This window comes from Hemitrygon akajei, chromosome 4, assembly GCF_048418815.1.
Source record: "Hemitrygon akajei chromosome 4, sHemAka1.3, whole genome shotgun sequence".
Lineage (NCBI taxonomy): Eukaryota > Metazoa > Chordata > Chondrichthyes > Myliobatiformes > Dasyatidae > Hemitrygon > Hemitrygon akajei.
Window position 1 is genome coordinate 180791559 of NC_133127.1, and position 23026 is coordinate 180814584.

At 41.8% G+C, this 23026-nt stretch overlaps 1 protein-coding gene across 8 annotated transcripts in view; it reads right to left on the reverse strand.

Annotated features, from left to right (window-relative positions):
* The window catches only part of herc2 (HECT and RLD domain containing E3 ubiquitin protein ligase 2), a 244342-nt gene that overhangs the window by 198059 nt on the left and 23257 nt on the right, over window positions 1–23026 (reverse strand). For all 8 annotated transcript variants that reach the window (XM_073044124.1, XM_073044123.1, XM_073044120.1 and 5 more), the window contains exons 2-3: window positions 17668–17785; window positions 12363–12500 (exon numbers count right to left, since the gene is read on the reverse strand). In XM_073044124.1, the coding sequence (XP_072900225.1) occupies window positions 12363–12500; window positions 17668–17785 (256 nt within the window). The remainder of the gene's footprint in view (window positions 1–12362; window positions 12501–17667; window positions 17786–23026) is intronic.

Sequence of the window (23026 nt, forward strand, 5' to 3'; positions counted from 1 at the left end):
TACAATACACAGTAAAAGTGAGACAACGTTTTTCAGGACCATGGTGCTACATGAACAATACAAAAACTACACTGAACTACGTAAACCAACACAAAAACTACACTAGACTACAGACCTATCCAGGACTGCATAAAGTACACAGAACAGTGCAGGCATTACAATAAATAATAAACAAGACAATAGGCACAGCAGAGGGCAGTAGGTTGGTAGTCCGATGGCTTGGGGGAAAATCTGTTACATAAATAAACAGCTGAATGGCAGCGTCCGGGATTCCATCCGTTTCTGTACTCCCACCGAGTATTTAGTTGCCACAGATGTAGTCCAAATTAATGTCCACTGGAGAGCAGAATGGACAGGAGAGCCGGCCAGCTGGGGCTTGCTTTTTTCCTGGCACAGACTCCTGCCCGCTTGCATCCCTTCCGCTTCCTCGCACACCGCTTACGACGTCCCCAACTCTGGCCAGCGGCATCAGGCGACTCCGAGGACTGCAGGCCTAATTCCCTCAGTAAGCCGAGGTCGCACAATCTAACCAGCAGATTTTCATGAAGGTTTGTTTTTGGGCCATCTCTGTATTGTAGCAGTATCTGGCGATTGTAGATAGTCGCTCTGTTATCCATTGCCCTAAACCCTAATTGTGCCTTAAAATCAAATTAAATTAAAAAACAAAATTAAAGTAGCACCAGATCCGAAAGGCCGCTACTACTGTGTGCCGCGCCGCCTACACAGCCATACAAAGAGTTAAACACCTCAAAAAAGACATCGAAGATGTAAGCTTCCTTCAGGGTTTTGAAATGAGATTTTAACTTGTGAAATTGCAGAAAGTTAAGTAAAATACCTATTAAATTTGATACAGAGTCATTACATGCTTGAATGTACTGATATTGTCAATTACTATCGCAATCGCTGTTAACTAAGATAACACACACACAGACACCTCTCCATAACTAAGCCATGTAAATAAAAGTAACTCACAGCACAGCGATATCTTAATAGCAATAAACTATAAACATATTTTCTTCAAAATATATTTACTAAATGTTTACCGATATTAACAAAACTTAAGACTCACAGATATTGCCCTTTCAAGGGCAAATAAACAGAGTATGGAAATAGATGTCTTTCAACCACGTGCTTCAAAATGAAATCCAAACTAATCCACGCTAGAAATTATTTTATATTTTTAAAAAGTCAGCTTACTCGACAAACAGTGAGGATGAAAAAGAGTTCCCCCCCCCCCCAGGCAATTAGGCCTCTGATCTCCCTGCCACATCAAATTCTGAATAATCTGTTCTTTACCATATAATATTTAATTTATGCACTTTATTTTGTTATTTATGCATGATTCATCTGCAAATTTTCTCCTTACCTTCTTAAGTTATCATGTCTTTATGTGTATTATGTGTACTACAGTGCTTTACACTCTGGTGTGGAGTAACATCCCGTTTCTCTATATGAAGTATGATTATATACTTGTATATAGTTAAATGACAATAAATCTGACTTGTTGTACACTGTTCTGTACAGTGGTATCAAGGGTAGAAGTACATAGTCTCCTAAAAGTGATGATTTAGTTAGATGGTGGGAGGGGAGGGATGAAGAAGGCATATGCCTTCATCTGTCAGGGCTGTGAGTACAATTAGGGCATCACATTACAGCTGTAAAAGTCATTTGTGAGACCACAATTAGAATAGAGTCTGCAGTTCTGGTCACCATACCATAATCCACTGTAATTAAACTAGAGAAGGTGCAAAAAAGATTTGACAAAGATGTTGCTAGAACTGGGGTCGTTGAGTTCTCAGAGACTAGATTGACTGGGACCATTTTCACTCGAGCAAAGAAGGTCAAGCGTCAACTTGATGGAGTTTTATAAAAATTATAAGCGCAAATATCAGCCTATCTCAAAGGGTAGGGGAGTCTAAAAATATATAAAGGGTAAAAGAAAGTAGAGGGTATATTTAGGACCATTACAAAATGATGCTGGAGATATTGTATTGGAGAGACGCAAAGATAGTGGAGGAACTGAATGCGTATTATGCATCAGTCATCATAGTGGAAAACGTCTGCAGTATACCAGACATTCAAGTGTGTCAGGGAAGTAAAGTATGTGCAGTGAAAATTATGACTAAAAAGGTGTTCAGGAAGCTTTATGGTCTGAGGGTGGATAAATCTCCTGGACCTGATGGAATGCACCTTCAGGTTCTGAAGGAAGTAGCTGGAGAGATTGAGGAGGCATTAATGATCTTTCAAGAATTGATATAGATTCTGGCACTGCACCGAATGACTGGAAAATTGAAAATGTTACTCCGCTATTTAAGAAGGGTGGGAGGCAGCAGAAAGAAAACTATAGACCTGTTAGCCTGACATCAGTGGTTGGGAAGTTGTTGGACTCGATTGTTAGGGATGAGATTACAAAGTACCTGGAGGCACATGACAAGATAGGCCAAAGCCAGCATGGTTTCCTGAAAAGAAAATCCTACATGACTAACCTACTGCAAATCTTTGAGGAAATTACAAGCAGGGTAGACAAAAGAGATACAGTAGACATGGTGCACTTGGATTTTCAGAAGGCCTTTGACAAGGTGCCGCATAGGAGGCTGTTTAGCAAGATAAAAGCCCATGGAATTACAGGGAAGTTACTAGAGTGGGTGGAGCATTGGCTGGTCAGCAGAAAACAAAGAGTGGGAATAAAGGGATCCTATTCTGGCTGGCTGCCGGTTACCAGTGGAGTTCCGCAGTGGTCAGTGCTGGGACTGCTGCTTTTTACAATGCATGTCAATGATTTAGACTACGGTATTAATGGACTTGTGCCTAAATTTGCCGATGATACAAAGATAGGTGGAGGAGCAGGTAGTGTTGAGGAAACAGAGAGCCTTTAGAGAGACTTGGATAGTTTAGGGGAATGGGCAAAGAAGTGGCAAATGAAATACAATGTTGGAAAGTGCATGGTCATGCACTTTGGTGGAAGATACTGGTGGATATACTGACATTGGAGAGGGTTCAGAGAAGATTCACGAGAATGATTCCAGGAATAAAAAGACTACCATATGAGGAATGTCTGGCAGCTGTATTTCCTAGGGTTCAGGAGAATGAGGGAGGAATCTCATAGAAACAGTCCAAATGTTAAAAGGCCTGAACAGATTAAATATGGCAGTTACTTCCCATGGTAGGGGATTCTAAGCCAAGAGGGCATGACTTCAGGATTGAAGGATGTCCATTTAGAACTGAGATGTGGAGAAATTACTTTAGTCATAGGGAAGTAAATCTGTGGAATTTGTTACCACGAGTGACTATGGAGGCCAAGTCATTGGGTATATTTAAGGCAGAGATAGATAGATTCTTGATTAGCCAGGGCATCAAGGGATATGGGGTGAAAGCAGGGGAGTGGGGATGACTGGAAGAATTGGATCAGCCCATGATTGAATGGTGGAGCAGACTCGATGGGCTGAATGGCCTACTTCTGCTCCTATATTTTATGGTCTTAAAGTGGACTGGCATGCTCCCCCCCTCCCACTCTGAAGGTAGTAGACACGTGGAACAAGCTACCAGAGGAACTGGTAGAGGCAGGAACAATTACATTTAAAATCTAAACAGGGATATAAATAGGAAAGGTTTAGACAGATATGGGCCAAATACAAGTAAATGGGGTTAACTCACATAGGTACCTTGGGCGACACAGATAAGTTGAGCCAGTTTATGTACTATACAACTCTAAAAGGCATTGAAGAGAGGTGGGCAAATTAAAAGGCTGAAGAAATGAAACTGCTGGGCATTGCAATTTATAAACCTATTGAGGGCAAGGAGGATTCATTAGAGACCAAATTGGCAATCTGTGCATGAGCTGAAGCTTTAAATGAATACTTCATTTGTATTCAGTAAGGAGAAGGATGAGGTAACTGGAGAATTCAGGGAAACAGTATCAATTACTATGAGAAAACTACTGGTATCAAAATTCTTAACACAGTTAAAGATGGATAAAGCCTCCGGGACTGATGCACTGGGTCCCAGGCTGCGATGCTAGGCAAGGGAGGCAATTGCTGGGGCTTGGACAGAAATGTTTAATCTGAGCTGACTATAGAAGAAGTGTCAAATGACTAGAAGGCAACAAGCGTGATACCTTTATTCAAGAGAAGCAGGGTAAGCTAGACAATAACAGAGTGATGAATTTAATATCAGTGGTAGCAATACAGTTAGTATGGCTTTGTTAAAGGGATGAACTGTCTGATAACTTGACTGAAATTTGTGAAGGCAATGCTACTGAGGGTAATGTAATGCTCCAAAGGAGGAATGCTCTTCTCCATCCTTCCCTTTAACCTAGCATGATGACTTCAGAGATCTCTCGTCATTGCCCACTCCACTGAATGATTAGAGATCAGATCTACAGGTAGGGAATTATTGCCTTCTGCATATTGCCTTCCAGATTTCTCACAAAAAAACTACTCATCACCACCAAAGCCATTTCCACTCTGTGAAACGTTCTCACAAATGCACATATTCATGGGCAAATGTGTTCACCATTTCATTTATTAACAAGTGTTTTTACAGACCAGTTACTAAGCTAATTCTCACACAATCAATGTTGCTTTTGTCTCCAATCTTCCTGCTCTCTCTCAGGACAGATTACAAAAAAAAACAATAAGCACCAACTGTACCTATGAATGTCAGTTGTTCCAGCAATATTATATAGTAATAAGACCAATTATCCTGATAATGCAATACTATATATTTAATTATATTTTATATACATAGGTCACATAAATTTAAGTTTATATTTATGCTTAATTCCTTAAGTTTCTAGATGATTAAAGGCTCAGCTAACTAATCCTGCTGCCAACCTGGAAACGTCATTAATAAACTGTTTAATATCAGCTTCCTGGGATGCAAGTTGGAAACATAGTGGATTCTGGTTAATTAGGACACCTTCAGACATTTTGGTCCAATTAAGTGGCTGCCCCAATTAGCTAGTTTCATGAAAATAATTAAAAAGGTATTAAAGAGAACTACTATGAACACCACTATATATAAAGTGCAGCTGGATGGTAGTGAAAAAGAGGCAAACTCATCAAGACTAAAGGAGTCAAGATGTCTGAAGGCCACATACCAGATGTGCACTACAGCTACAAATAGCTGGGGACCCTGCAGGTGCATGGAAGCCAGACAATGAGGACACAAGGAAGGCCGCAACATCCAAGTACTTCCAAAGAGTGAGACAGATCCTAAAAAGCCAGCTGAATGGTAAGAACAAGATCAGACCCATCAACACATTCGCCCTATCAGTCATCAGACACCCAGCCACAACGGTGTGCCGGCCAAGGAACGAACTGGAAGCCGCTGACATCAAGAACCAGAAACTATTAACAACACATGGAGGATTCCATCCCAAGTCCAACGCTGAGCGACTGTACACCTGCCAGAATAAAGGAGGACGGGGACTTGGAAGCATCAAGGACACAGTCCTGGAAGAAATGTAAAGCATCCATGACTATGTCAGGAAGATGCCGCCCACCACCCCCCCCCCCCCCCCCCAAATTACAACCTGCTAGGAAAATATCTCAGACAGCAGGCAGGGATTTGGAAATGGAAGTGGGTGAAGCACAGTTGAGGACCCAAGGCCATGGCAGGACGAACCACTGCACAGGATGTACCAATCGCTGGATATCAGAGGTGGCTGACACAAGGAAGTCCTACCAGTGGCTAAAATGGCAGGGCTGAGGGACAGCACAGAGGCACTGCTCATGGTTGCTAAAGAACAGGTGCTGAGCACAGGCAAGAGAAGCAGAGGTCTATCACAACAGACAAGACCCTAGATGCAGACTGTGCAAAGAATTTGCTAAAACCATCCAGACGTGCAAACCATACAGAAGAGCAGAGTGCAAGATACAGACAGGGACAGCACACACTGAATGGCACAACCAAATTGAAGGAATTGTGTACAGGAACATCTGCACTGTGTATGGATTGGACACTCCCAAATCCAAATGGTAAACACCTGAGAAAGTAGTGGAGAATAACAGAGCTAAGATCCCTTGGGACTTCCAAATACAGACTGATAATCAAGTACTGACCAACCAACCAGACATAGGACAAGGAACAGAAGAAAGCAAAAGTAATAGATGTGGCAATCCTAAATGACAACATCAGGAAGAAAGAATATGAGAAGCTGGAAAAATACCACAGTTCGAAACAGCAGATAGAAAGGATGGGAAAGGTTAAAGCCAGAGTAATCCCGGTGGTGATAGGAGGACTTGGAGCTGTGAAACCTGGACAGGGAGAGTGGCACCAACAAATCCCAGGAACAGTATCTGAGATCTTGGTCCAGAAGGGCGCACTACTAGGAACAGCAAGGATACTGCACCGAACCACACACACAAAAATAATTCAGATTTCTTTTTCTCTCTATTATCATGTATTACATTGTACTACTGCCGCAAAGTTAACAAATTTCACAAATATGCCAGTTGATATTAAATCTGATTCTCTTTGGCAAATCTCCTGTCTGACTTAAACAGCACTGTGTACCAAATAAACAAAGGGAATCCCAGCAATTTTCTCAATTTGTTTCTGTTCTTGAAGAGGTATCCCAAATAAGTGGCTGCCCCAATTAACCACAAACACAAGAAAATCTGCAGATGTTGGAAATCCAAAGCAACACACACAAAATGCTGGAGAAAGCCAGCAGGTCAGGCAGCATCTCTGGAAAGGAGTTAACAGTTGCGTTTCAGGAGACCCTTCATCAGGCCCCAATTAACCGAGAGCCTAATTAACTAGAATCCACTGTGCTATGTGAAACTGCATACACATTTCTAGCCTTCAGTCAGAACATTTAGTTTTTTTGTTCAAGCTTTAAAACCACTAAAAGAAAATTAAAACTGGGTTGAACTTCAACAATGAAGATAATCTTATTAGCAAGGATTAAACAGCATTTTAAAGAAACACTGACTTTTAAAAGAATCAAATTAAAGTTGAGAAATTACTAATGGATGCAAAAACAAGATAGATTCCAACACCACTCCATCTTTTAACCAGGTCACAAAATGCCAGAAAACTATTGCAACTTTTAAGAAGTCCCATGTACGTTTAAACAGGGCTAATAAGCTGAAGCAGTCTAAAGATGACAACCATCAAGTGACAAAGTTATTTTACCAAGCCTATTAACCAGGCTGGTCTCATGCGTCAATTTCAATTGCACAACCTGCAGCTGCTTATCACCCCCACACAGCTCATTCTGGAGAACTCAATGTTCACGTGAACTAAACAGTGCTGAAAGAGAGTGTCAAAATTCAATAGACAGATGGCATCTGAACAAAAACAAAATCATAGTACATGTTCCTCTGCACATCCACTCTATCTAGGCTTTTCAATATTCGATAGGTTTCAATGAGATTCCTTCCCCGCCATTCTTCTAAACTCCAGCAAGTACAAGCAAAGAGCCTCAAGCACTCCTCATGCATTAGCCCTTTCAAGTTCAAGTCTCTTTTTATTGTCATGGTGGATTGGATAGTGGACTACTTGATAGATAGACCTCAGTATGTGCGGTTGGGAGACTGTAGGTCTGACACGGTGGTCAGCAGCACAGGAGCGCCGCAGGGAACCGTACTCTCTCCAGTCCTGTTCACCTTGTACACATCAGACTTCCAATATAACTCGGAGTCCTGCCATGTGCAGAAGTTCGCTGATGACACGGCCATAGTGGGGTGTGTCAGGAATGGACAGGAGGAGGAGTATAGGAAACTGATACAGGACTTTGTGATATGGTGCAACTCAAACTACCTGCGTCTCAATATCACCAAGACCAAGGAGATGGTGGTGGACTTTAGGAGATCTAGGCCTCATATGGAGCCAGTGATCATTAATGGAGAATGTGTGGAGCAGGTAAAGACCTACAAGTATCTGGGAGTACAGTTAGACGAGAAGCTAGACTGGACTGCCAACACAGATGCCTTGTGCAGGAAGGCACAGAGTCGACTGTACTTCCTTAGAAGGTTGGCGTCATTCAATGTCTGTAGTGAGATGCTGAAGATGTTCTATAGGTCAGTTGTGGAGAGCGCCCTCTTCTTTGTGGTGGCGTGTTGGGGAGGAAGCATTAAGAAGAGGGACGCCTCACGTCTTAATAAGCTGGTAAGGAAGGCGGGCTCTGTCGTGGGCAAAGTACTGGAGAGTTTAACATCGGTAGCTGAGCGAAGGGCGCTTATGGAAAACTCTGAACATCCTCTACATAGCACCATCCAGAGACAGAGAAGCAGTTTCAGCGACAGGTTACTATCGATGCAATGCTCCTCAGACAGGATGAAGAGGTCAATACTCCCCAATGCCATTAGGCTTTACAATTCAACCGTCAGGACTTAAGAACTTTTTAAAAGCTATTATTAATGCTTTTTGAGATAGTGATTTAGATGCATATCATATTTTTTACTGAGTTAAGTATTGTATGTACGGTAATTAGTTTTGCTACAACAAGTGTATGGGACATTGGAAAAAAAGTTGAATTTCCCCATGGGGATGAATAAAGTATCTATCTATCTATCTATCAGATTGTACATATATATAACCAAATATCAGCCATGATAGAATGATAGAGCAGACTCAATGAACCAAACGGCCTAATTCTGCTCCTACGTCTTAAGGTCTTATGTCTGGTAACCTTACTAATCAAGGTATCTAATTTTGATAAATTTTGATTATTCTTAGTAGACATACAACATGAAGAAGAAACAACATTAGAAATATTTCCTCTTTTAAGACTACTTCATAGAACATAGAAACATAGAAAACCTACAGCATAGTACAGGCCCTTTAGCCCACAAAGCTGTGCTGAACCTTAGAACTACCTAGGCTTACCCATAGCCCTCTATTTTTCTAAGCTCCATGTATCCATCCAGGAGTTTCTTAAAAGACCCTATCTTTTCCACCTCCACCACCATCGCTGACAGCCCATTCCATGCACTCACCACTCTCTGTGTAAAAAACTTATCCTTGACATCTCCTCTGTACCTATTTCCAAGCACCTTAAAAATATGCCCTCTTGTGCTAGCCATTTCAGCCCTGGGAAAAAGCCTCTGACTATCCACACAATCAATGCCTCTCATTATCTTGTACACCTCTATCAGGTCACCTCTCATCCTTCGTCGCTCTAAGGAGAAAAGGCCAAGTTCACTCAATTTATTCTCATAAGGCATGCTCCCCAATCCAGGCAACATCCTTGTAAATCCCCTCTGCACCTTTTTTATGCTTTCCACGTCCTTTCTGTAGGCTACCAGAATTGAGCACAGTACTCCAAGTGGGGTCTGACCAGGGTCCTATATAGCTGTAACATTTTCTCTCAGCTCTTGAACTCAATCCCACGGTTGATGAAGGCCAATACACCGTATGCCTTCTTACCACACAGTGAACCTCCATAACAGCTATGAATGTCCTATGGACTCGAACCCCAAGATCTTTCTGATCCCTCACACTGCCAAGAGTCTTGCCATTAATGCTATATTCTGCCATCATATTTGACTTACCAAAATTAACCACCCTTTCAATCATTTAAAATTGTTGAGTTTCATCAGTGCAGGCAAGCTGCATACATTACCCGTTGTTAGGGTAATAAAAAATGTTTGCCCTTAAAAGAATTCACCAATCACTACCCAAAAGTTTGAGGTCTGGAATACAATACCTCATATATATATTTGTGGAGAAAGAACAAGTTATAAACAAGATTTTTTGTAACTTCCATTTCTTCACTTTCTCACGCACATGTCATGGCTTCATATTATAGAAAATCTCAATACACCCTGCTTTCTACCTGTTCTCCAACCATTCATTACCCTATCCCAGCAATATATCATGGGCCTTAGTGCAAAAATGTATAAAAGGTAAAAGTATAAATTGCAAAATGCATAAGGAAATCAAGTTTCATAGCTAGAAAATATTTACACAATGCATAATACTGGTCTCTCATTGCAGAATTTATTTTTAAAATTGTCAGTCCCATGGAGTGGGTGGAGAAGAAAGTCCTTATAACAGGGGTTCTCAACTTTTTTATGCCATGGACCAAAACCATTAAGCAAGGGGTCCATGGACTTGAGGTTGGTAACCCCTGCATAAGATTAGGCAGGCTGTTAAAAGAGATAAAGGCAGCAAATTTGTGATGACTGCTAAGATAAAGGAGGCATTGTGATATGAAATGACCTACAGTGGTGGAAAATAACTTCGTATAGGTTCTATATTTTAAAAATCCAATGGTTGAAAATCGTTGGTATAGCCAACGAACTTGCAATTGGTCCTGATGAAGAATCTTGGCCCAAAACATCAGCTCTATGGATGCTGTCTGACCGGGTGAGAGCGAGAGAGAGCGAGAGAGAGCGAGAGAGAGCGAGAGAGCGTGTGTGTGTGTGTGTGTGTGTGTGTGTGTGTGTGTGTGTGTGTGTGTGTGTGTGTGTGTGTGTGTGTGTGTGTGTGTGTGTGTGTGTGTGTGTGTGTGTGTGTGTGTGTGTGTGTGTGTGTGTGTGTGTGTGTGTGTGTGTGTGTGTGTGTGAGTGAGATGCATTTATTAGCTCCAATAGTCACAGAGCACTTTGCAGACAATAAAATAGTTTTGAACCATAGTTATTATAAGATGCAGACAATGAAAATATTAAATGAGGAAGAAACGGTTCCCATTGGAAAAAAAACTGAAAAACTGTAGTGGAGTGGGACTGTTGAAAAAGTTCTTTGTGGCATTCTTATGACACAATGGGTCACCGAACTCCTCTGAATCATGTTTCTTATCGGAAAATGTCAAGTTTCTGCATATGTAATTATACTAGTGCTATAAAGTTAACTCAAAAAATGACAGAAAACATTGGAGTGGAGTCTGTAGCAGAACATGTGGATCCAAATGCCCTAGATAAATAGCGGAGTAGTAAAGACTGGATTTTAAAGCATTCTGTACAAAATTCAATTTCACAAATTAGAATTTAAAAGATAACTTCAAATGCAACAAGTTATATGTCAGAAACATCCCAATGCTTCCAATGAGCAGCAAAAAAAATCTCTGAGCATGCAAATATATTATTCAACAGTTCTGGAAAATGCTCCTCACTTGCCTGGATTTGTGCAATTCTGACAAAACTCGAGCAGCTTAACATTTTATAAATAACACAATAAAGCTCAACCAATACGCTATCCATTCTGTTCTTCTCCCTCTATCACCAGCACAATGCAGTTGTTACTACTACCACCAAAAGTTCTTCAAGCTCATCCTAATCTATGGACCTCAAAAGGATACTGCCTCTGTTCCTTATGTCTCTTACCATCCAGACCTGAAAACATAGGTCAAAGTGCAAGGACACGGTCATCTTTCTTGATGGTTTTCTGGGAGTGCTTAAGGACTGCAGCACATCAAGAATGCAGCTTATTTTCAAGAGAAATAAACAATCAGTGTAACATGATGAACATGTCAGCAATGTCTACATCTCACAAGTGTTACTTCATCCACAAGTAACATTTAGGAGGACAAGTTGAATTTTAAGCAGTATTCTTTCCATATGCATCACTTTTAGAACTACACTCACTGGCCACTTTATTAGGTATCTCCTATACTGTATGCTCGTGGTCTTCTGCTGCTGTGGTCCATCCACTTCAAAGTTCAACATGCTGTGCATTCAAAGATGCTCTTCTGTACACCACTGTTGTAATGTATGTGTTTATTGAGTTACTGTAGCCTTCATGTCAGCTTGAACCAGTCTGGCCACTCTCCTCTGACTTCTCTCATTAACAAGGTGTTTTCACTCACGGATCTGCTACTCACTCGATGTTTAATTTTTAAATTTCCACACCATTCACTGTAAACTCTAGAAACTATTGAGCATGAAAATCACACATCAACCGTTTCTGAGATACTCAAACCACCCCATCTGGCACCAATAAACATTCCACACTCAAAGTAATTTGATCACATTTTTTCCCATTCTAATGTTTTGTCTGAACTAAAACAGAACCTCTTGACCATGTCTGCATGCTTTTATGCATTGAGTTGCTGCACTTGATCACCTGATTAAATATTTGCACTAACAAGCAGGTGAGTTGGTGTACCAAATTAAGTTGGCACTGACTGCACATAGTCAATTCAGCAATCAAAGAACATTTTTAAATACAATTGTCTTTAACAATAAAGAAAGCAGCAAGCAAGATAAATAGAAAAGCAATCTCATAAGTTACTAATTCAAAAGAATTATTTGAATATAGTCAAAATTATGAGCCCAGGTGCACTAAGTAAATGAGCTGCGTATGCTACAAGTTTACATCAAACACAAAGAAATTCAGTGGACTGATAGCTTTAAAATGTGATGCTTGAACAGTAAGGAATGATACTCATGTTTTTATATGTGCTTATCTTATACCTGGTTGCCTGCCCCAAACCCACGATTCAATGATCGACTTGGCTCGATAGATAGATGTTGGTGTTTCCTCCTCTTCTTTTTTCTCCTTGTCATTCTGGTCATCCTTCTTTAAGCCAGCCTGAAATTCATTATTATCCTCTGTGGCAAGAAAAAAAAGTCACATTTTAAGGTTAAATATATCAATTATCAAAAGTTTCAATTATATTTATGTTATATTTTTCATGGAAATGCATACTGGTAATTTTGTACCTAGTTCTTTGGGAAGGACTCTCCACCCTGCACCGATGACCCCTTCTCCCATCTTTAACCCTCCTCCTCTTCCTGGACATCCCTCTCTGCCAACTGCTGACAGGACATCAACCTTCTTAACTTCACCACTCCTCCCTCCAATTCCAACTTCACTCCTTCCAAACGCTCTGCTCTCCACTCCCTCTGCACTAATCCTAAACTCACCATCAAACCTGCAGATAAGAGGAGTGCTGCAGTAGCCTGGCGGACCAACCTTTACCTTGCTGAGGCCGAGCAACAACTGTCAGACACCTCCTCTTACTTACCCCTCGAACAGGATCCCACCAAGGAGCACCAGGCCATTGACTCCCACATCATCACCGACCTTTTAGCACTGGGGATCTCCCATCCACAACCACCAACCTCAGTGCCCGGACCCCACACCTCCCGTTTCTACCTCCTACCCACGATCCACAAACCTGCTTGTCCAAGTAGACCCATTGTTTTAGTTTGTTCCTGCCCCACTGAACTCAAATCTGCATTTCTCGACTCAGTTTTATCCCGTGGTTCAGACCCTTCTTACCTGCATCCATGACACTTCACATGCTCTTGATCTTTTCAATGATTAAGTTCCCTGGCCCTGAGCATCTTATTTTCATCATGGATGTCCAGTCCATATACACATCCTTCCCCCCCAGGAAGGTCTCAAAGCTCTCCATTTCCTTCTGGATACCACACCCAAACAGTTCCCTTCCACCACCACCTTCCTCTGCTAGCAGAACTCATCCTCACTCTCAATAATTTCTCCTCTGGGTCCTCCCACTTCCTTCAAACAAAAGGCGTAGCCATGGGTACTCACATGGGTCCCAAGCTATGCCTGCCTTTTTGTTGGCTACATGGAACAGTCTGTTTCAAGTCTACACTGGTGTCACTCCCCCACTTTTCCTACAATGATGACTGCATTGATGCTGCTTCCCGCACCCATGCCGAGCTCATCGACTTCATCTACTTTGCCTCCAACTTCTACACTGCCCTCAAATTTACCGAGCCCATTTCCAACACCTCCCTCCCCTTTCTCATTCTCTGTGCCTAACTCTCGAAAAAGCTTAACTACTGATGTCTATTATAAATTCACTGACTCTCACAGCTACCAGGACTATACCTCTTCCCACCTTGTTACCATCCCCCTCTCTCAATTCCTCCATCTCTGCCGCATCTGCTCTCAGGATGAGGCTTTTCATTCCAGAACGAAAGAGATGTCCTTCTCCTTCAAAGAAAGGGGCTTCCCTTCCTCCACCATTAATGCTGCCATCAATCGCATCTTTTCAATTTCATACACATCTGCCCTCACCCTATCCTCCCTCCATCCTACCAGGGATAGGGTTTCTCTCGTCTTCACCTACCACCCTACCAGCCTCTGCATCCAGCACATAATTCTCTGAAACTTCTGCCACCTCCATCGGGATCCCACCACAAAGCACATCTTTCCCTGACCCCACTTTCTGTTTTCTGCAGGCATCACTCCCTAAGCGACTCTCTTGTCCATTCATCCCTCCCCACTGATCTCCCTCCTGCCACTTATCTTTGCAAGCAAAACAAGTGCTACACCTGCCCCGACACTTCCTCTCTCACTACCATTCAGGGCCCCAGACCTTCTAGGTGAGGCACCACTTCACCTGTGAGTCTGTTGGGGTCATCTACTGTATCTGGTGCTCCTGGCTGGCCTCCTGTATATCAGTGAGACCTGACGTAGATTGGGCAACCGCTTCACTGAGCACCAATGATCCATCTGCCAGAAAAAGCGGGATCTTCCAGCAGCCACGCATTTTAATTCCACTTCCCATTCCCATTCCATCAATCCAGGGCCTCCTCTACTATCAGGATGAGGCCACACTCAGATTGGAGGAGCGTTACCTTGTATTCCGTCAGGTTAGCCTCCAACCTGATGAAATGGACATCGATTTCTTAAACTTCCAGTAATGGCCCTACTCCGCCACCTTCACCATTCCCCGTCTCCTTTTCCTTCTCTCACCTTATCTCTTGCCTGCCCATCGCCTCCCTCTGGTGCTCCTCTATCCTTTCCTATTAGATTCTCCATTCTCTAGCCCTGTATTTCTCTCGCCAATCAACTTCCCAGCTCTTTACTTCACCCCGCTCCCACTCCCAGTTTCACCTATCACCTTGTGTTTCTCCCTCCCCTCGCCCCCATTTTCTAACTCTGATTCATCTTTTTTCTCTCCAATCCTGCTGAAAGGTCTCTGCCCAAAATGTCAACTGTACTCTTCTCCATAGATGCTGCCTGGCATGCTGAGTTCCTCCAGCATTTTGTGTGTTACTTGGATTTCCAGCATCTGCAGATTTTCTCTTGCTGGTAATTTCAATATTCGATTTAATGTTTAAATAAAAAATACATTCAGGAACTATCTTAATCTTTGTCAAATGGAAGTACGAAATTATTAATTCTATTATGGCAAAAAAAATAAAATAAATGGAGCCGGAGGGGTTTTAGAGGAGATGAATTTGATTAAGGCATATAAAATTATGACAGGAATAGATAGGGTAGCCTGAAATTTGCTCATTTCTTAAGTATATAAAACTAGTACTTCAGATAAAGCTTCAGGTAAGCAAGTGAGAGGGTTAGAGGGGATCCATAGAGAGGCAAGTACCTACAGTAGGGCATTTTAAAATTATGTTGCTGACAGCAATTAAGCAGTATCCAGATGAATAACTGAATCGTCTAGGCATAGAGGACAATGGACCAGGTGCTGGGGGGTAACCTAATATGCAAGGGTATTTCCAAGATGGCAGCACGACGCAGCTTGCAGCGGCCACTCCGGAGCTGATTATCTGTTATTTGTGAAGTGGGGTGCCGTGCGCAATCATAATCGGTTGAAAACGGACATGGGAGCACAGAGGAACATCTTGAGATCTCCAGGAAGACCTTCTTTGTTGCTGCTGCTGCTGTGAGGTCCGGGACTCTGCTGGGAAGAACAGGCCCCCAGTCCTCGGGGTCGCGTTGCCGATGTCTGTTGGCAGGGCCATCTTAATACGCTCGGCAGAGGATGGTGCTCGGAGAAGCTGTGCCGGAGGGGATAGTCGTCGGCTCGGAGGTTCAACGGACTCGGAGTCCGCTGCGGCCAGGTCGCTTTTGGTGTGTGCTGCGTCTGCGAGGCTGGGTTCGACAGAGCTTTCATTGTGTGCTGCGTCTGCGAGGCTGAGTCGGGAGGCGCCGTGGAAGTCCATAGTGGGGGTATTCCCTTCTGGCGCCGGCGTGGGATGGCAAGCCTGTCGGGACCCTGGGGACTTGTGGAAACTATGTGGTGATTTCTTCTGAACTTATAGTCTTTTAACATCTTTGGACTATTTTTACTGGCCCATGGTCTGTTTTTTTTTTTTATCAATTATGCTACTGTTTGCACTGTTGTAACGAAATGTTGTAACTATATGGTTTTGTGCCGGTCGTGTAGCTTTAGTTTTTGGTCTTGTTTGTCTGGTGGCTTTGGAGCTCCTTTCCAGGGAATGCGCTAAGACGATAGCGCGATATTAATACGTAGCAGCCTCTCCGGACTCTGGATTGGGGATTGCCAAACGTTATGTGGATTTTCTGGTGTAGTCTGTTTTGTCATGTGCTTTTGTGATATCATTCTGGAGGAACGTTGTCTCATTTTTTAACTGCATTGCATTTGTGGTTTCTAAATGACAATAAACTGATTCTGAATCTGAATCTACTGGCCAGCAAAGATGTGTTGAGCCAAGTGGCTTTTTTTCTATGCTGTACGATTCCATGACTTACCAACACAGTTATGAGTTGGATATAATAACTATATTGTGTCAGACATCACACAAACAGAAATGAAAGAGAAATTCATTTTTATCTAAAGCAGCAACACTAATAAATAGCCCAAGCGTATTTATAGTCAGTATGCTTCCTACATATTTTACCTCATACTCTGGTGAGATGACACCGATGAATCTCAGTGACTTCTGGCTGGTGGCCAATGAAACAAGGAAAAAATTTAAATACTTTGTTAACCACTCTTTTTCTGGTAAACAATCACTGCAAGAAACAGTGTGTAACTTCTCTTTGGCACCAGGACCCTGGCCCCAAAGTGTTTTGAAGCGAGTGAACCCGAAGTATGGATAAAGATATAGGCGCCGGGCCAGGTTTAAAAGATCAGGGTATCGAGGCCCGAGGCGAGGGATGGGACGGTTCAGCTCGCTACTCATTCTACCCTGAACTAAGAGTCTGGGGACTGGACTCGCTTTATGGATTTCAGTTCAGAACGCTATTTTCTTGTGTTTATTGTTTGCATGATTTGTTTTATTTCTGTCTGCACCTTGGGTGTTTGATGGTCTTTTTTTAAGGGGTTCTTTTAGGTTGCTTTGTTTTGTGGCTACCTGTTAGGAAACAAACCTCAAAGTTGTATAATGTATACATACTTTGATAATAAATGTACTTTGAACTTCTCAACTTTTGAGAGTGGGACATTTTTGTCCTAGCTTGCAAAGTCAGCTTTGGCTAACTGGGCGGATGAGTTCAACAGTGAGGTCCAATGGCCAGGAAAGCCATTCACGGAGTGTGAAGGGCATGACGAGCCACAAAGGAAGTCATGGTCATCCAAGGTAGGCAGCAGTTGTGAAGACTACTTGTACCACTGGACCTGGAAAGAGTGGAACTGCCCCAGTGCATCAACTTTGCCACTTTAAAAACTCTCCACACAGGTTTCTTTGTGTAATTTACTTCATTAAAAAAGGGCACAAATTTAACTGTCATTATTGGATACGATGGACAACTAACCACATATTTAACCCAATGAACCATCAAGTCTTTAAAGTTTTTAAAATTAGTTTTACAATACTAAAACAATGTAGCTTTGATACAACTGATGAGGGGAAAAATTATGGAGTGTAATTTGCCAGCAATCCTAGAATGTTACTTTATTTACCGTCTCAAACCCACTCTTCCACCTTTTTATCAGAACCTTTCATGCCCTGACTAACCAAGGCCCATCAACCTCCACTTTAAATATACCCACTTACTTAGCCTAGAATGTTAGAATGTCATTCACTTTAGTACCTTTTGATGATATTGAGTCATTAAGATTTTGCGTCGCTTCAGGTCCAGTGTAAACAATTTCACCATCCTTGACCATTTCGTTCCAAAGTCCACAGACTCCATCTCGAGTGAAGGCAAGCTATGAAGAAAGCAAAATGACAAGATTGGTAATCCTTTACCAAGTTGAAACCTTCAACATAAAGTGATGAGTCAGTGATGTTGAAGATCGTTAGAAAGTTGCAAAAAATGAAGTTACAAATAATCGGCATCAATTTGCTTTCAAACATAAACTTCTTCAAGCTATAAAGAGAATTCCTTGGGACCAAGCAGTATTCAGCTACAGATAGCTCATGCAATACCCATATGAAAAAAAGTGAACTTTGAAGTCCAAGTAACACAACATTGCAAAAGAAAAGTTACATATATGTTTGAGTATGTTTCAATTCATAAATATTTCTTAAAGTCACTTGCTCATGCAGGACTCCCTAAAGGTTAACTTGCAGGATGAGTCGATGGTAAAGAAGGCAAATGCAACGTTAACATTCATTTCAAGACGACTAGAATACAAGAGCAAGGTTGTAATGCTGAGGCTTTATAAGGCATTGATCAAACCACGCTGAGTATTGTTAACAATTCTGGGCCCTTTAGAGTCAGAAAAGTACAGCACAATAATGGTCCCTTTGGACTATTTAGTCTATGCTGAACCATTTAAACTACCTATTCCCATCGACCTGTACCAGACCACAGCCCTCCATACCCCTACCATCCACGTACCAATTCAAACTTCTCTTAAACATTGAAATTGATCTTGCATGCAACACTTGTGCTGGCAGTTTGTTCCACACTCTCATGACCCCAAGTTAACAAGTTTTCCTTCATGTTCCCCTTAAACTTCTCACCCTGAACCTATGACCTCAAGTTGTAGTCCCACCCAACCTCAGTGGAAAAAACTACCCTATCTATACCCCTCATAATTTTGTATACCTCTATCAAAACTCCCCTCAACCTTCTATGTACCAAGAAATAAAGTCCTAACCTATTCAATCTTTCCTTATAAGTCAGGTCCTCCACTCCTGGCAACATCCTTATAAATTTTCCCTGTACTCTTTCAACCTTGTTTATATCTTTCCTGTAGGTAGGTGACCAAAACTACACACAATACTCTTGATTAGGCCTCATCAATGTCTTATACAACTTCAACATAACATTCTATCTCCTGTACTCCAATCTAATTTGCCTCAAGGCAGCAAACACTCCTACTCTGTAATCTGTATGGGGTCCATGAAGCCAATACTGCTTTGCTTCACTTTGAAAGGCTCTGTGTCTGTCTCCTGAGTAAATACAGATGCAAAAAATCCATTTAAGATTTCCTCCTATTTTGGCTCCACACATGAATTATGTAAGAAAGGACACGTACAAAAAAGCTGGATGAACTCAGCAGGTTGGGCAGCATCCGTTGAAAGGAGCAGTCAACGTTTCCAAACATTTCAACGGATGCTGCCCGACCTGCTGAGTTCATCCAGCTTTTTTGTACGTGTTGATTTGATCACAGCATCTGCAGTGTACTTTGTGTTTATGTAAGAAAGGATGTACTGACATGAGAAAGTCCAGAAGAGGTTCATGAGAATGATTCTGGGAATGAAAGGGTTTGATGATTCTGGCCCTGTACTGACGTGAGTTTAGAAGAATTGGGGGGGAGATCTCATTGAAACCTATCGAGTATTAAAAGTACGAGACAGAGTGGCCATGGAAAGGCTGTTTCCTAGAGTACTGGGAGTTTAGGACAAGAGGACATAGCCTTGGAGTAGAGGGACGGATGTCCATTTAAAACAGACATGAGGAATTTCTTTAGCCAGAGGGTAGTGAATTTGTGGAATTCATTACCCAGATGGCTGTGGAGGCCAAGTCAATGAGTATATTTAAAATGGCAGTTGATGGGTTTTTAATTAGTCAGGGCATCAAAGGTTATGGGGAGAAGGCAGGAGAATGAGGTTGAGAGGTATAATAAATAAGCCATGATAAAATGTTGGAGTAGACTCAATGGGCCCAATGCCCTAAATCTGCTCCATTTTATGAAATCCCCACAGTATCCAGTGACTCTGTGGTGTCTATCACTGAGGCCAATGTCAAATCATTCTTCAAGAGGGTGAAACCTTGCAAAGTGTCAGGTCCCAATGTACCTGGAAACCTCTGCCAACCAACTGACTGAGTTTTCAAGGACACCTTCAACTTCTCACTGCTGTGTTCTAAGGATCCATTCTGCTTCAAAAAGATAAGTGACTGCAATGTCAAGAGAGCTGCCTCAATGACTATTGACCAGCAGCACTCACATCTATCATACCAAAGTGGTTCAAGAGACTGGTAATAGCTACAACTAACTTCTGCCTAAACAAGGACCTTGAACCACTGCAATTCACCTACCACTACAACAGTTCACAGTAGATGCAATTTCACTGGCTCTCCTCTATGCTCAAGAGCACCAAGACAACAGCAAAACTTATGTTAGACTGCTGTTTATCAATTATAGCTCTGCAGATATTAGAAACATAGAAAATAGGTGCAGGAGTAGGCCATTCGGCCCTTTGAGCCTGCACCGCCATTCAGTATGATCATGGCTGATCATCCAGCTCAGAACCCTGTACCTGCTTTCTCTCCATACCCCCGATCCCTTTAGCCACAAGGGCCATATCTAACTTCCTCTTAAATATAGCCAATGAACCAGCCTCAACTGTTTCCTGTGGCAGAGAATTCCAGATTCACCATTTTAATTACCAAGCTTCTAAATCTAGCCCTCTGTACTTCCCTCTGCAATCGGATCCTCAACTTCCTTATCAGGATACCACAGTCAATAAAGATTGGTAATAACAACACACACACACACACACACACACACCCCCCCCCCCCCCAGGACAGGCGCTTTGCCACTGCACAACTCTCTCTACTTTCCTGTGGCTGAGCACAGCTTAAACGTCATCCATAAATTTGTGGATTACACCATTGTTGTAGGTAAAATCTCAGATGGCAACAAGGAGGCATACAGGAGTGTGATAATTCAGCTAGCTGAGTGGTGTCACAATATTCATTAGTAAGGACACTTGCCACGTGGGACGTGTCCTCTTCTCATTACTACCATCAGGGAGGATGTACAGAAGACTGGAGACCTATACGAAATGATCCAGAGACACATCTTACCCCTCTCCCATCAGATTTTTGAATCATCTAAACTTTTTTGTTTTAGTTCTTTTCATAAGATTTTGTACTGTACAGCTGTCCCAAAAAAAACAAATTTCACATTTTATATTAAGTGATTCTGATTATTAACAGTTCAACTCAGCACAGATCAAGTAACTTGGACCTCAAAGCTCATTTATGTCACTGTTTTGTGAAATACTAATTTTACATCGTGTTGCTGGTAAAACTGCCTCGTTTCACATTACTAGCCCGAGGCTCAAGCATTTGACAATACCGCCTTCGAATTACAGAGCCAACAGTTCAGTCTGAAGCTTGCACTGATAACAGGACTAAGTTTTGACCATATTACTTACTACTTATCTGGTTGTTGACTGTCAACAAGTTACTATCTTACAAAACAGCTACCCTCTGGCAAAAAGAAATTAGCACTATAATCCTGCCAAAAATTCTGAACAAAAAATAAAATACTCATAGCTACAGATCTTGTTACCCAAGTCAGTTGAAATGAAACCAGTGCTCTTGAATTCAAACAACTTTACAATTCCTCCCTCGGAGTGTCAGACACTCTGAGCCAATAGGCTGGTCCTGGACTTATTTCCACTTGGCATAATTTACTTATTATTATTTAATTATTTCTGGTTTTATTTTGCTATACTTCTACTCTATTCTTGGTTGGTGCAACTGTAACGAAACCCAGTTTCCCTTGGGATCAATAAAGTATGTTTGTCTGTCTGTCTGTTATAGACTATAAGATATTGAAAATAACCACTGAAGGTGCAGGTATTTAAATTTCATTGAAAAATATACACACTCCATGAAACATTACTGTTCTGTACAGTACACAGTCTGCTTTATTTGTAGTAAATGCATTGGTGTAAATGCAGTATGCCTTCCACTGTACAATACAACTGCCACATAATGTATTTTGTCCAGGCTTCTGTCTCCCTATTGCTCCAAAGTCCCTTACAGATGCAATCTTCTACTACAGTACAGTAGAGTCAATAACTATTGGATGTCTCATGCTTTAAAAAGACAAGAAAATTAACTCAAAAGCATTAAAAGGGACTGCTGGCAATTTTCAACCATCTCAAAAATAAAACTTCCATAGACCACAAAGCAGTCAGCTTTTTTCCCCAGACTATTTATCAAATTGTTTTAAATAATAAAATCCTTGATAAAATGCAGAGAACCGCGAAGCAAATCTTTATACAGTAAGGTACATGAGCCACATCCAATCGAGACAATAAATGCTGGCACCTTCTGTTATTTTCCCTTAGGTTTCCTATCTCCTCAAACTCTGAATGAACATTGTAGATGCACAAGTTTGAAGTTGTTCTCATCACACTGGACTAACTTGTTAAAACTAAACAAGATTAAAATCTGGCAAAATTGGTATGAATAAATGCAAGATTTGAAGACAATTTAGATAGATAGATAGATAGATAGATAGATAGATAGATACTTTATTCATCCCCATGGGGAAATTCAACATTTTTTCCAATGTCCCATACACTTGTTGTACATACAATACTTAACTCAGTAATAATATGATATGCATCTAAATCACTAACTCAAAAAGCATTAATAATAGCTTTAAAAAAAAAAGTTCTTAAGTCCTGGCAGTTGAATTGTAAAGCCTAATGGCATTGGGGAGTATTGACCTCTTCATCCTGTCTGAGGAGCATTGCATCGACAGTAACCTGTCGCTGAAACTGCTTCTCTGTCTCTGGATGGTGCTATGTAGAGGATGTTCAGGGTTTTCCATAATTGACCGTAGCCTACTCAGCGCCCTTCGCTCAGCTACCGATGTTAAACTCTCCAGTACTTTGCCCACGACAGAGCCCGCCTTCCTTATCAGCTTATTAAGATGTGAGGCGTCCTTCTTCTTAATGCTTCCTCCCCAACACGCCACCACAAAGAAGAGGGCGCTCTCAACAACTGACCTATAGAACATCATCAGCATCTCACTGCAGACATTGAATGACGCCAACCTTCTAAGGAAGTACAGTCGACTCTGTGCCTTCCTGCACAAGGCATCTGTGTTGGCAGTCCAGTCTAGCTTCTCGTCCAACTGTACTCCCAGATACTTGTAGGTCTTAACCTGCTCCACACATTCTCCATTAATGATCACTGGCTCCATATGAGGCCTAGATCTCCTAAAGTCCACCACCATCTCCTTGGTCTTGGT